The sequence below is a fragment of the Juglans microcarpa x Juglans regia genome, chromosome 4D (genome assembly GCF_004785595.1).
Source record: "Juglans microcarpa x Juglans regia isolate MS1-56 chromosome 4D, Jm3101_v1.0, whole genome shotgun sequence".
NCBI lineage: Eukaryota > Viridiplantae > Streptophyta > Magnoliopsida > Fagales > Juglandaceae > Juglans > Juglans microcarpa x Juglans regia.
The window spans coordinates 6913473-6926948 of record NC_054600.1 but is presented as its reverse complement, the minus strand read 5'-3'; the positions used below and the strand labels follow the sequence as shown (position 1 = coordinate 6926948).

The following is a 13476-nucleotide window of genomic DNA, read 5'->3' as shown; positions in this document are numbered from 1 at the left end:
CTCAAACCCTTAATTCCTATCCGTTCAATGTTTAATTTTTAGAATATTGGGGTTCCAAATGCATGTGTTATTGTTTGTTCTTGTATGAATAAATGAGAGAACTAAATGTATATTAACTTTTTTTTATCTTTATATTCGTATAATGGTAGAAGACTCGAAGGATAAAAATATGAAATTAAGAGAGAGAAGAGGACAGCTTACTATCTTAGATTTATGATTATGCACAAAATACTTATGACGTTATAACTTAAAGATTTATTCTCTCTGTAAATGATGAGCATATTTGAGACAAATGAAAAATAATTAGGACATTTGAGGATTCATTAATTGCATTCTTATTTAATCTATTCGGACACATGACATGATGATTTTTTTTTTTTGATAAACAAAACTTCATTCAAATAGCAACAGTACATCAATTAGTATCAAACCATAGTGCATGACTAACAAAAGAAGGGATCTGCTCCCACCAGACATTAATATCAACAACATTCCATGCATATCTAGCTAGAAAGTGAGCTACCTTATTCCTTATCCTGTTATTGAACTCGAACTTCCTGGAAACGCCTCATTAAATTCTTGGCTTCATTGAACAAGTTACCTGCACTAGCAAATGACTCCTCTGTTGACTGCAGCTCCTGAACTATATTCAGACAATCACATTCAATGATTAACTTCGATATACCAAGTGGGAGACATAGTTGAAGTCCTCTCAACATAGCAATGGATTCAATAGTAGATGCCTCATCCACTTCCTCTTCATTCTTACTTGCAGCCATCACAATCCCTCCACTCATATCCCGTAGGACTATCCCAACTCCAGCTTTCCTCAAATTAATAAAAACTGCACCATCTACATTAACTTTGAGATACCCATCTGGTGGAGCTTGCCATTTAGAAAACTTATATAAATCCCTTGTTGTTGTCGTTTGCACATCATTGAAAGCTTTGCAAAGTGTTAAAGCATGTTCAGCTGCTTGAGGAGGTTGTATCAAATTATGTTCCATCTACAACTGATTCTGTCTATGCTATAAACTCTAACACATAATAAAAAACATAGTTAACTCAACTTCACTTCCTTGCAGCATAACCATTCTCACAGTATCAATAAAAGTTAAAGAGGAATGAAAATTTTGTAACATTGGAAGAAATATTTGCCACAAACTATAGTTAGAAGAACATGTGAGCATAGCATGGCTAATGTCTTCCTCATGGACATGGCAGAAACCACATTGAGTCTCCACAACAATCTTTTTCCTCCTAAGATTAGTGATAGTTGGCAATATATCCTTGCAAGCCTTCCATGCAAAATTTTTAATCTTCCTTGGAACTTTCATGTACCGTTTCCTCCTCCAAAGAGTTCTATCTTGCATCTGCAAAGAAGTTTCCCCATCACATTTATCCACTGTGTTCTGAATCAGCTTATAAGCATTCTTGACAGAATATTTGCCATTTGCTTCCTTATCCCAAATCCATCTATCCAAAACCTGATTTGGTAACAATCGAATCTTGAGGATCTCCACTATTGTATTTGGATTAAAGAGAACTCTAACCGGCTGTGCAATCCATGTTTTAGTAGTAGCATCAATCAACCTGTCCACTATCTATTCTTCATCAACAACTTTCCCATTTCTGCCATCTAAAACAGATTGTAAGAGTCTAGGCTCAGGTAACCAAGAGTCCTTCCAAATCTTCAATGTTTTTCCATTAGCAACTCGCCATCTACATCCTTCCAAAAGCCATCTCCTTGCCTAAAAAATACCCCTCCAAGCATAGGATGGATTAGGGCCTAAAGAAGCTTGGAAAAATGTATAGTTAGGGTGATATTTGGCCTTGTAGATTCTATGCATCAGCAAATTTTCATTTTGTAACAACCTTCACCCTTGCTTAGCCACTAGAGACATATTAAACATTTGTAAATCCTGAAACCCCATCCCACCTCTAAACTTTGAGACACATAATTTTTCCCAACTTAACTAACGGATTTTCCTCTCATTACTCATTGCCCCCACCAAAATCTCACCATCATCATCTTAAGTTCCCGGTACAAAGTCGATGGTAGTTTAAAACAGCTCATAGAGTAGGTGGGTATGGATAAGACCACTGCTTTTATAAGAATTTCTCTACCCCCTTGAGAAAGTAGTTTTTCTTTCCAACTCTGCAAATTGGTCCACACCCTTGTCTTAATACCTTCAAATGCACGAGCTTTAGATCTCCCAACAAAATTTGGCAACCCCAAATATCTATCATATTGCTGAAAATTATTAACACCCCATAAATGCAACAATTCTCTTTGTTTAATAGCATCCACATTTTTCGAAAAAACCATGGTTGTTTTTCATTTGTTAACCTTTTGCCCAGAAGCCACTTTATATTTATCTAACAAACCTTGAATAAATCTGGTTGTATCAACATCAGCACGACAGAAAATTATGCTATCATCAACAAATAGGAGGTGTGTAACCATTGGAGCCCCTCTACAAACTTTTATTCCTATAAAATTTCTCTTAACCTCAGCATCCCTCAATAAGGCTATTAAACCTTCAGTGCAAAAGAGCAAAAGGTATGGGGAAAGTGGATCCCCTTGTCTAATGCCCTTTGTAGGCAAAATGGGGCCATAAGCATTCCCATTAACTAAAACTGAAAAAGTGACAGTTTTAACACATTCCATAATAAGATGAACAAATCTAGTTGCAAATCCCAATTTGAGCATGATTTTCTCTAAAAAGCCTCATTTAACTCTATCAGACGCCTTACTCATGTCTAATTTAAGAGACATATACCCTTTCTTACCACACCTTTTATTCCTCAAGTAATTCACTAATTCATAAGTTGTCAATACATTATCACTATTCAAACGTCCCCCCACAAATGTAAACTGAGATTTAGATATGATAACAGGTAAAAAAACCCTTCATTCTATTTACAATAACCTTTGAAACAAGCTTATAAACCACATTGCACAAACTTATTGGGCGATAACCAGAAACAAGCTCACAAGTTTTCTTCTTTGGAATCAAACTTATAAGTGTATGATTGAGTTGAGAGGGCAGCTTACTAGTATTAAGAGTATCCAACACTACAGTTGTAATGGAATCTCCCACGATGTGCCAGTATGACTGGAAAAACATAGCAGACATGCCATCAGGCCCTAGTGCCTTGGTAGGGTGCATTTGATTCAAAGCCTACTTTACTTCATCCGCTACAAAGGGCTTAGTGAGCTCAACATTCATTTCATCAGTTACCTTTCTTTCAACAAGACTCAAAACAACCTCTTGATCCCCCTGTGCCAAGGTATTAAAAAGGTTCTTGAAAAAATCAACAACCAGCTCATCACGCTGCACACCATCATGCCATGTTCCCCTCTCATCCTTAAGACCCCTTATGAAATTTCTTTTCTTCCTAAAGGATGCCTTTGAATGAAAAAACTGTGTGTTCTGATCCCCCTCTTTTAGCCACTGGACCCGAGATCTTTGTCGCCACATCACCTCTTCTCTCTCAAGCCACACTAATTCATAAGTTGTCAATACATTATCACTAATCAAACATCCCCCCACAAATGTAAACTGAGATTTAGATATGATAACAGGTAAAAAAAAACCCTTCATTCTATTCACAATAACCTTTGAAACAAGCTTATAAACCACATTGCACAAACTTATTGAGCGATAACCAGAAACAAGCTCACAAGTTTTCTTCTTTGGAATCAAACTTATAAGTGTATGATTGAGTTGAGAGGGCAGCTTACTAGTATTAAGAGTATCCAACACTACAGTTGTAATGGAATCTCCCACGATGTGCCAGTATGACTGGAAAAACACAGCAGACATGCCATCAGGCCCTAGTGCCTTGGCAGGGTGCATTTGATTCAAAGCTTGCTTTACTTCATTCGCTACAAAGGGCTTAGTGAGCTCAACATTCATTTCATCAGTTACCTTTCTTTCAACAAGACTCAAAACAGTCTCTTGATCCCCCTATGCCAAGGTATTAAAAAGGTTCTTGAAAAAATCAACAACCAGCTCATCACGCTGCACACCCTCATGCCATGTTCCCTTATCATCCTTAAGACCCCTTACGAAATTTCTTTTCTTCCTGAAGGATGTCTTTGAATGAAAAAACCATGTGTTCTGATGCCCCTCTTTTAACCACTGGACTCGAGATCTTTGTCGCCACATCACCTCTTCTCTCTCAAGCCACAACTGAACTTCCCTTCTAGCATGACTCAGACCACTAGGATCTGGACTACTTGAGTCAAGAAACTGCATTTTCTCAAGTTGATTTCGGGCTTCATTTAGCTTTCTCCTGACATGATGATTTTCTTATAAATGAAGGTAGTCACAGAAAATTGATTTTAAACTCATATTGTTCATTTTATACTTTTTTATCAACTTTAAAATATTATATCAAAATTTTTCAAGAATTGTTTGATCCAACAAATTGAATCACCCGATTCAATTAATCGGTACTTACTTGATTTTAATTTTTTTAGCCTTGATTTGAACCACCCTCAACAATTTCTTTAATTTCTCCATCATTAATTCCATGCTCCATTAATGTAAGGAGCAAAGAACCAATGAAAGATCTCATAATACCATATTATAATTAGGGGTGGCAATAAGTGTTCGTAGGTCATGTTTGTGTCGTATCAAGTCATAAACATTCGACTATATGAATCAACTCGAACACGACTTAGTAAGCTAAACGGGCCAGAACTTCAAATCCTAACACGATCAATTTAAATAACGAGTTGTGTCATGTCGTATCACCTATTTAATAATTAATTAGAAATAAGTTAACACGACACAATTCATTTCAACTTGTTTCAAGTAAATATGTACTTGAACTAACTCCTATAATCCATTTGACATGACTAACATAATTTCGCATAAAAGTTAAAATATATATATTTATGAGTAGCCACAATATCTAAAATAACATACCTACTAACAAAAAATATTCATATTTTTCAGATTTTCATTTATAATGTAAACAATATTATAAACCTAACAATAACAAATACGAGCATATGTCCAGAATTACAATTCCAACAATAATAACATAAACATATATAATTTGAAAAATACAAATATTACAATCCAACAATAATAAAATTTTAATTTGAAATAAAATTTAAATGGTTATTGTAGGTTAATTTTGGGTTAAATGGGTTGACTCATTATTGATTCGTTTATTAATCGTGTCTTAACTGATCAACCTATTTTGATTTGAACTTATTTATATCAAATCCAAACTCACTAATTTCTTATTGTGTTCGTGTTATGATTAATGATCATGTTACATATTATCGCCCCTAATTACAATAAGGATTAATTAATTTAATTCATCATATCAAGTACTGTTAAGGTTTTTGGAAGATGTGATACTTTAACGCAAGTTAAAAGGGAACATATATATTCTTCAAGAACGACCAATCTTCTTCCACTAAATTACATGAACAATTTCATATATAGAAAGATTGAAATACAGTGTGCAAGGAGTAGCCCACGAAAATAAAAAATTAAAACGAAAAGAAAGAAAAAGGACGAGCATAAATTAAGTCCATAAGACAGCCAGCCAGTGGGCGCAGGTGCTGGGGGTTATATAATTATCATGATTTCAGCATTATTAATCTTCTTAAATATTATTGGCCTTCAAAGTAGTTTAGTGGCCATGGCCTCATGATCAATTAAGCCCTTAGTGATGATCATCAAAACCAGTTATATATGATGCACAAGATTTTGGCAGAAGGCACAGCCCTCTACTTCTAAGGTCTGGCTTCGCTTGATGATCATGATCAGTTCCATATCCCTCCTTGCTCAAACCCTGCCATTATTTTTTCAAAAAAAAAAAAAAAAAAATTCAGATTAATTTGTAAGAAGCTGTGAGATTATTTTCTGGAAATAATATTGTATTCTATATATCTGAGAATCTATATATATATATATATATATATATATGTGTGTGTGTGTGTGTGTGTGTGTGTGGTGTGTGTATATATATATATATATATATATATATCGTACCGGTTGCATGGCTGATCTAATTATGGGCTTGCTGCGGGAAGACCTCATATAAGGCATGCTCAAGTTCTGCAGAGATATGTTCAAAACCATTTTGAGTACTAGTTCTAGTAGTGGGATCAAGAGAATGCATATCCTTTATTAATTTAGTTCACTAGCCAGAGCTAGCTAGTGCGTTGTTTTATTTTATGTAGTGATCTCATGCATGACTTACCTTAAAACGTAACAGTAACATATATAGCTTTGGAGCTTTATCCTAGAGTACTAGAGACCTAGCTTTTTAATTTATGGATCATATATATATATTCCACTAGCTAGTGTACGTGCAACGTACGTACTCAAACCCTAGCTAGCTAAAACCTTTCCATCCCGATTGCTAGATCAGCTTGCAGCTTAATTCGATCCTGGGCATTACTACTTCATTATATATGATGCATTAATTAAGAGGATATAATCAATGGTCGGAAATTAAGGTGAAGAAAGTAATCACCTGCACTCGATCATGAAGGAACTGTATGTATCCAATTGCTTCTGTTAATACTGAGGCTGTGTCTGTCTGTCATCTCCATACAGCAAATATATTAAAATAAAGTACATCGAAGCATGGCCTCTAAGATATATATTATAATACACGCACATATATATTAGTGGGTTCTGATGAAGAATGAATAGCTTAGAATATATATCTATATATATATATATATATATTTATAGTACCTTGCCAAAAGGTGCCACCAGCTTTTGAAGAGCTGCAATCCTGTCTCCTAGTTTCTCCTTTCGTACCTAATAATTTAAAACCAATTCCGCTGCTCACTTTTTATATATAAAGTGGAGTAAAGTTTGACTTGAGATTGGTATCTTAGTTAAAGAAAGAAATAATTAAATCACCTTCAGTGGTGGGCATGAGCATCGTGACACTGATCGCGACTTCTTAGCTTCTGCATGAGACTGATCTTTTGGCTGATCAGCAGAACGGCTAGGTCTTTTTGCTCTTGTAACTTCATTCATGAAAGCTGTCGTCTTTTATAATTTAAGAGAGTAAAGTTTATAATATGGATCGTGGAAATTATGAGAAATATTATTAATATGCTTTTAGTCTAGAAATAAGAGATATGAAAAGAGATCAATATACTAATTATTAGTACATGTATTAAGCAAATAATTATTCAGCGGATCGAAAACATAGGTAAAACTGAAGGAGAAAATCGAAATGCTTTTGCAGTAAACTCATGAGTTTCGTTTCCTTCGGTCTAAAACTCTAAACCCACGAGGAGGAGGAGAAGAAGAAGAAGAAGATCAAGAAGAAGAAGAAGATACCCACCTTGTTAGAGCTGTTTGATGGACCATCAGCCAGTTCATGCATGTGATCCGGGCTTAGAGATACACTTCCAGCTTTACGAACACCTAAAATATCGTGTGAAGGCTGGCTAAAATTCCCACCAGTATTGGTGGATGTCAAGAGATCCAATGTTTGCAAGTTCAAGCCTAGAGAATTTGAAGCTAATGAAGAAGAAAAATACGAGGGTGAAAAGGATGGGAAAACATGACTGAAATTATATGATCTGTTGGATCCAGCTACGCCTCCAAAACTTTCAGAGTTCTGTGTATTGGAGTACAAATCTCGAGCCGAATTAGGCTGTTGTCCAGCGAGATGAGCACCAGCGGAGAAGTTGCCGAGGCAGAGATTCTCAAATAAATCAGAAGAACACTGCTGTTCATGTTTTGGGGTTAGCAGATCATGTGATGCTTCTGCATTAGAGAGGTCGCATACTATTTCGCTCAATTTAGGGAAAGTGCCTGCTGCAGGTCGCATCTCTTCTTTGAATTTTGCAAGGTGCATTTCTTCGTTTGCTGATTGCTGAGTAGTTTTTGCATCGCAAAAACTCAAGTCTTGACTCACCGAAGATCTAAGAATAGGCTCATCGACCGAGTACTTTGGCCATAAATCTCTTGAATTTGGGACGCTCTCACTCAGATAGCTATTGTAGTTACTATCATTTCTGCAATGATCATTACAGTCATATAACGAAGTACATGAGAGAAACATCGTTATTCAACTAATCAAATAGGCGAAATATAGAGCAAAACAAGCATGAAAGAGATCTTAAAGATTTACCTGCCTTAGACATACTGCATTTACAGTGGACCTAGGCCAGGGAGACTACAAAGTATTACAAACTGTCAAAAATCCTGGAGAACAAATACACCCAAAGCTAACTGATCTCCCTGATCATCCATGCATGGCAAAGAGAAAAATCTCTTGCCGTGGCACACACCAAACAGAGAGCCAAAAACAATGAGCTGGTAGCTCCAGCACACCTATATATATATATATATATATATATATATATATATATATATTATGTCACCATGCATGAATAATCTCTCACCTATCTCAGCAATGGCCAGGCTCAACAATCAAGCCATGTCAGCGCGCCAGACTCATAAACCCTAGGAAACTAACACTATTCTAATCAAGTATCTCAGCTAGCTATACGAATAAACCAGTGAATTAAATTTTGAAAATGGTCTTAATTTGATTCATATCAACCCTGGGATCGATATTCTTGCATAAAACTAGCTTGATTGAGAAGTAATAGTTTAATCTTTTGCTTTTAAGAAAAGGTACTCTCGATGTTTTTGGTCTCTGGAAGAAAAATTATTGACTACTAGCTATAAACTGATCTACAGTGATATTGCTTATCTTCCTTCGATCTACCGATCCCTATTTTCGGCTACTAATATCAGTACTCTTAGCTAAGATACATCATGTATACTCCATAGATATGCTCATGAATACATCAGAAAATAAGACCGCTAGCTTGAATCCTCAGACTCGTGTATAATATAAAGTACTCTTACTTATATTGCATGGATTTAAATAGTTTAGTAGAAGATAAATTACGTACTCCATGTTATATAAATAGAGATACTTACAAAACGATGCTTGGGTTCCAGTCATGGGTGATTGAAGCTTTATATCCGGATTGATTTGCTGAAGTAAAATACTCGGCAAACTGTTCTTGGAGCTGATGAAGATGAGGAAAATTTGCAGACTCCATTAGGTTTTGTATTTAACAACTTGAAAATCCCGAGAAAGGTAAATGGAATTTGCTGGCGCTAGGAATCTTTCACTCTATTCAAAGAAATAGTTCAGACAAACCCAGGCTAGCTTTCACCTTTAGCCTTCTCACTTTGTTCTCTCTTTACTCTTCCAAGTCCAAGCGTCAAGTTGCCTTTACGAAGATAGGATCGAGAACAAAGATAAATTGCCTCTCTCTCTCTCTCTGTCTCTCTCTCTCGCTCGACTATTGATTCTCTTCTTATGTATAGGAAACTTTATGCGGCTGCTTAAGTAGCTCTAGAAACCCTATATCTTGTGTATTATATTCGATAATGGGTTTTGCGCACTCTGCCTTAAAAGAGTTAGAAGAAGATTTTACTAATCATGGCGTATAAGATAGATCATGCATGCATTTATTTGGTTTAGAGGCTCAAGCAATTGGAAAGAGAAAAGATTACGGGGAACATATATGGTTTATTCTCCCTACACACCGCGGATCGAGGCCGTACGTCCTACTTATTAATAACTACATACATCTTAAACAGTGGTACTCTTAAACAGTGGTACTCATGTACATATAAATTTACTCGATCGATCGAGTGCATGATACTTAAACTCACCTTTGGAAACCATCCAGCTGCTTACAAAGGGATCGAGGGTATCCAATCGCTTTTATACAATATGGTTACTTAGAGTACTCTCAATGGTTCATTTATCTTGTCCTTCAAATTATATCACCAAAACTCATTTTTTCTATTTTATATATTGAATTTTACAATAGATTATACATCAGCTTATCTATTTTTTCTCTATATCATTTAAATATTCTTTTTTTAATATTTTTTTATTCATTTCAAATATTTTCTCTAACTACCATTAAATTTACAATATCTTCATATCTTTTGATATTTGTAATATCTCTCTACATACAAAACTACACCGTTTAATTGTTAAAGTATAAACCCAAAACTACACCGTTTATTGAATATATATTAAGCTACGTCATTTTCCAGCCACGCATTACGAGCCCTATTTATCTTCACTTTGCGTTCGTCTCTTTCTTTCGCCTGGTACCATGCCTTTGCCGCATCTCAAGCTTCCACCTTTAATCTTCTTTGATCTCCCTTCATGAACCTCGTAACACCAAACAACTATTTGGTGGCTGAAAGTATGATGAATGTAAAGGAAATACCTCAAGCGTAAATGTTATGAGGTGATCTTCATTTATACAATAAATCTGTACAACTTTAAACAATGAAATAATTTGAATATATACAATAAAAGGCAATCTCCTAGAATTAAGGTGAATCAGTTATAGGAGCTAGAATCATGGAGAATCAACTATCTTCTTAGTCACAATTAGGGGAAGCAGATTCTCCTCTAACATCCCCCCCTCAAAGTTGGCGTGGGTGAAATGGAAAAAACGCACAACTTGTCACAATCCAACAGAAAATGTAATTTTGGTACCCCTTTTGGTGAAAACATTGGCCAATTGAAGATGAGAGGCGACAAACTTGAGATTGAGGACTCATCGAGCTACAAGTTCCCGAACAAAATGATAATCGATGTCAATGTGTTTTGGAGTGGGACTTGGTGACTGGGTTGGAGGAAATGAAGATGGCACTTTTGTTATCACATAACAATCTCGGAGGAGAATGTGATATGAAGCTCGCGAAGAAGCTGAAGTGTCTAGGAAAGTTCAGCAGCAACAAAGGCTAGAGCATGATATTCGGCTTCAGCACTTGAGCAAGCAACAGTAGTTTGCTTTTTTGAACACCACGAGATGAGACTTCGATCGAAATAAACAGCATAGCCTGTTGTAGAGTACCGGGTAACAGGGCATCCGTCCCAATCTGCATCAAAATAACCAAGCAAAGTCAAAGAATAATCTCGCGAGAGTTGTAAGCCATAATGATAGGTGCCCTTAACATATTGTAAAATACGCTTCAAGGCACGAAAGTGATCAGTAGTAGGGGCACGCATATATTGACATATAGAGTTAACATTGTAAGATAAATCAGGTCGGGTAAGAGTCAAATATTGCAAAGCTCCTGCAAGTGATCGAAATTGAGTAGCATCAGAATGAGCAGTTCTAGATTCAGTTAGATGAGATCCCACCAAAAAAGGAGTGGAAATAGGTTTGCAATCCACCATGTTTGCCTGAGTCAACAGATCAAGAGCATATTTTGTTTGGCTGAGAAAAATTCCCTTTTCATTGCAAATGACCTCAATTCTAAAAAAAAGTGTAAATCACCAAAATCCTTTATTGAAAATTCTCGTGCCAATTAATCGATGAGTGTACGAAGCATAAACTGATTATTGCCTGTAATAACCACATCATCGACATATAAGAGAAGATAAATAACACCATGAAGACCATGATACACAAAAAGTGAGGAATCAACACGACTCGCAATAAAATCAAGTCAAAGCAAAAACTGACTGGAATGCTGGAACCATGCCCGTGGGTCCTGTTTCAGACCATAAAGAGCACGTTGTAAGCAACAAACATGAGAAGGGAATTGGGGATCAGTGTATCCCAGAGGTTGTTCCATGTAAACTTCCTTTGTAAGAAAACCATGCAGAAATGCGTTTTTAACGTCAAGCTAATGAAGTGATCAGCCATGCATAGCAGCTAGGGACAAAATAATTCAAACAGTGGCAGGCCGAACAACTGGACTGAATGTTTCATCGAAATCAATGCCATGTTTCTCAGAAAAACCTTGGGCCACAAGATGAGCTTTGTGACGTTCTGTAGAGCCATCTACTCAAAGCTTCGTCTTAAAGATTCACCGACAACCGACAACATTATGATCACTCGGAAGTGGAACCAAACGTCATGTGTTTTTGTGCTTGAGAGCGGCAATTTCATCATCTATTACAGAAAGCCACTTGGGATGCTTGACAACCGACTTAAATCCACGAGGCTCATTGACAACAAGATGTACCTGAAATCACAGTGGAGCAGACAAAGCATATAACGAATGAAGAGTGCGGGCTTTAACAGTACCATTCTTAGCAGGAGTAACCATAGGGTGAGTAACAATCGCCAATTAACTAAAGGAAGAAGGAACAGGAGGTATGACTTCCAATGCTATCGCTGGCGATGAAGGCTAAGAAGAATCTTCAGGAGGTGGTGAAGGAATACTTGAATCAACACAAGGAACACACAAGGTGGGGGCCGGGTGATCAGTGGAAGTTACACCTAATGAGGAAGTATCACTAGAAAGAAAACTGTCAGAATGGTCATCAAAAGTGACATAATTAGCACCATCCAAAGGAGGAAGAGTTGAGCTAGAAGCATAAGGAAAATAATCTTCGAAAAATTGGACATGGCGAGAAATAGAGACCTGGTTAGTTTTCTTATCCAAGCAACGAAAACCTTTATCAAGATGACTATAGCCAATAAAAACACAAGGAAGGGACCTTGGAGATAATTTATTAGGCATATAATCACGTAGAAAATGAAAACAAAGGAAGCCAAAGGTACGCACATTACAAGAAAATAGGTCTTTTCCAGTGATTTTTAGATTGCTACAAAAACAATCGTCACAAATAATGACTAAAATTCGCCGTTGAATTCTAGCACAAATTTCGAAAATGTTGGGGAGAATTCACTGTTAAGTTTTTACGACGACTTTTCTACTTTTTTGCGATGATTTTTTTTCATGGAAAAAAACTTTTGTCACTGTAACGGCACTTATTTCCATCGAATAGAAAAATCACTGCAAAAAGTATTTATTGTGGTGAAAATTGTCGCTGTAATAGGTATTCTGTGGCCAATTAACGTTTATTAGCAGCAATATGTGAAGTGCTGGAAATAGCCTTTTACAAATTTATAAGACACTGTACAAGACTATTTGCGGTGAATTTCTGCCGCTGCAAGTGAGCAGTGCCAACAATTTTTCTTCATTGAAAATGAGATTTTCATATTTAGCGGTGACTTTTTGATTTATTGCGGCAATATGATGTCGCGGCAAAAAACTAATAAAACTTAATTGGCCTGCATGTTTTCCCTTAGACATTTCCCTCCTGTCTCCCCCCACCTCCCCCCTTTCTCTCCGCAATCCCTAGTCTTCTCCCTCAAGCCTCTATCACGCACAACCCATGCTGCCATGCACGAACCCACCATGCCACCACCACCTCATCTCGACGGCCACCCCCTCCTTCTCCCCCAGCCCGTCGCTAATCTCTTTCCTTTTCCCCCCGAATCTGGCCTCACCTCTCTCTCTCTCTCTTGGATTTCTCTACATTGCCGCCACTATGGGTGTTGTTCGCCACCACCTCGACACCATCGCCAGTCCTCCATCGGAGCCCCCTTCTCCTCCATGCAAGGTCAAGCGATACAAATACACCCTAGAGGTCTCTCTTTCTCTCTCCCTCTCTTTTTCT

The 13476-nt window shown here is 36.8% G+C and overlaps 2 protein-coding genes across 2 annotated transcripts; both read right to left on the bottom strand.

Annotated features, from left to right (window-relative positions):
* Positions 1–5694: 5694 nt before the first annotated feature.
* Positions 5695–9082, bottom strand: LOC121260092 (transcription factor bHLH110-like). Its single transcript, XM_041161944.1, has 7 exons — positions 8958–9082; positions 7342–8020; positions 6909–7040; positions 6738–6803; positions 6511–6576; positions 6024–6089; positions 5695–5823 (listed from the first exon to the last, which is right to left on the bottom strand). Exons 1-7 carry the CDS (start codon positions 9080–9082, stop codon positions 5695–5697), a joined length of 1263 nt encoding a protein of 420 aa, XP_041017878.1.
* A 1691-nt stretch (positions 9083–10773) lies between these two features.
* On the bottom strand, positions 10774–11238 carry LOC121260090 (uncharacterized mitochondrial protein AtMg00810-like). The gene has a single exon (XM_041161943.1). The coding sequence runs from the start codon at positions 11236–11238 to the stop codon at positions 10774–10776; it is 465 nt and encodes a 154-aa protein (XP_041017877.1).
* Positions 11239–13476: the final 2238 nt, after the last annotated feature.

Bases quoted from the DNA above. Each gene is read 5' to 3' on its own strand.
- LOC121260092 (XM_041161944.1), bottom strand. From the start codon at position 9,082: ATGGAGTCTGCAAATTTTCCTCATCTTCATCAGCTCCAAGAACAGTTT. The intron at 6,804-6,908 runs GTGATTTAATTA...TTAAATTATTAG, and splicing joins GCTCATGCCCACCACTGAAG to GTACGAAAGGAGAAACTAGG. The intron at 5,824-6,023 runs GTACGATATATA...AAATAATGGCAG, and splicing joins TTAGATCAGCCATGCAACCG to GGTTTGAGCAAGGAGGGATA.
- LOC121260090 (XM_041161943.1), bottom strand. From the start codon at position 11,238: ATGGTGGATTGCAAACCTATTTCCACTCCTTTTTTGGTGGGATCTCAT.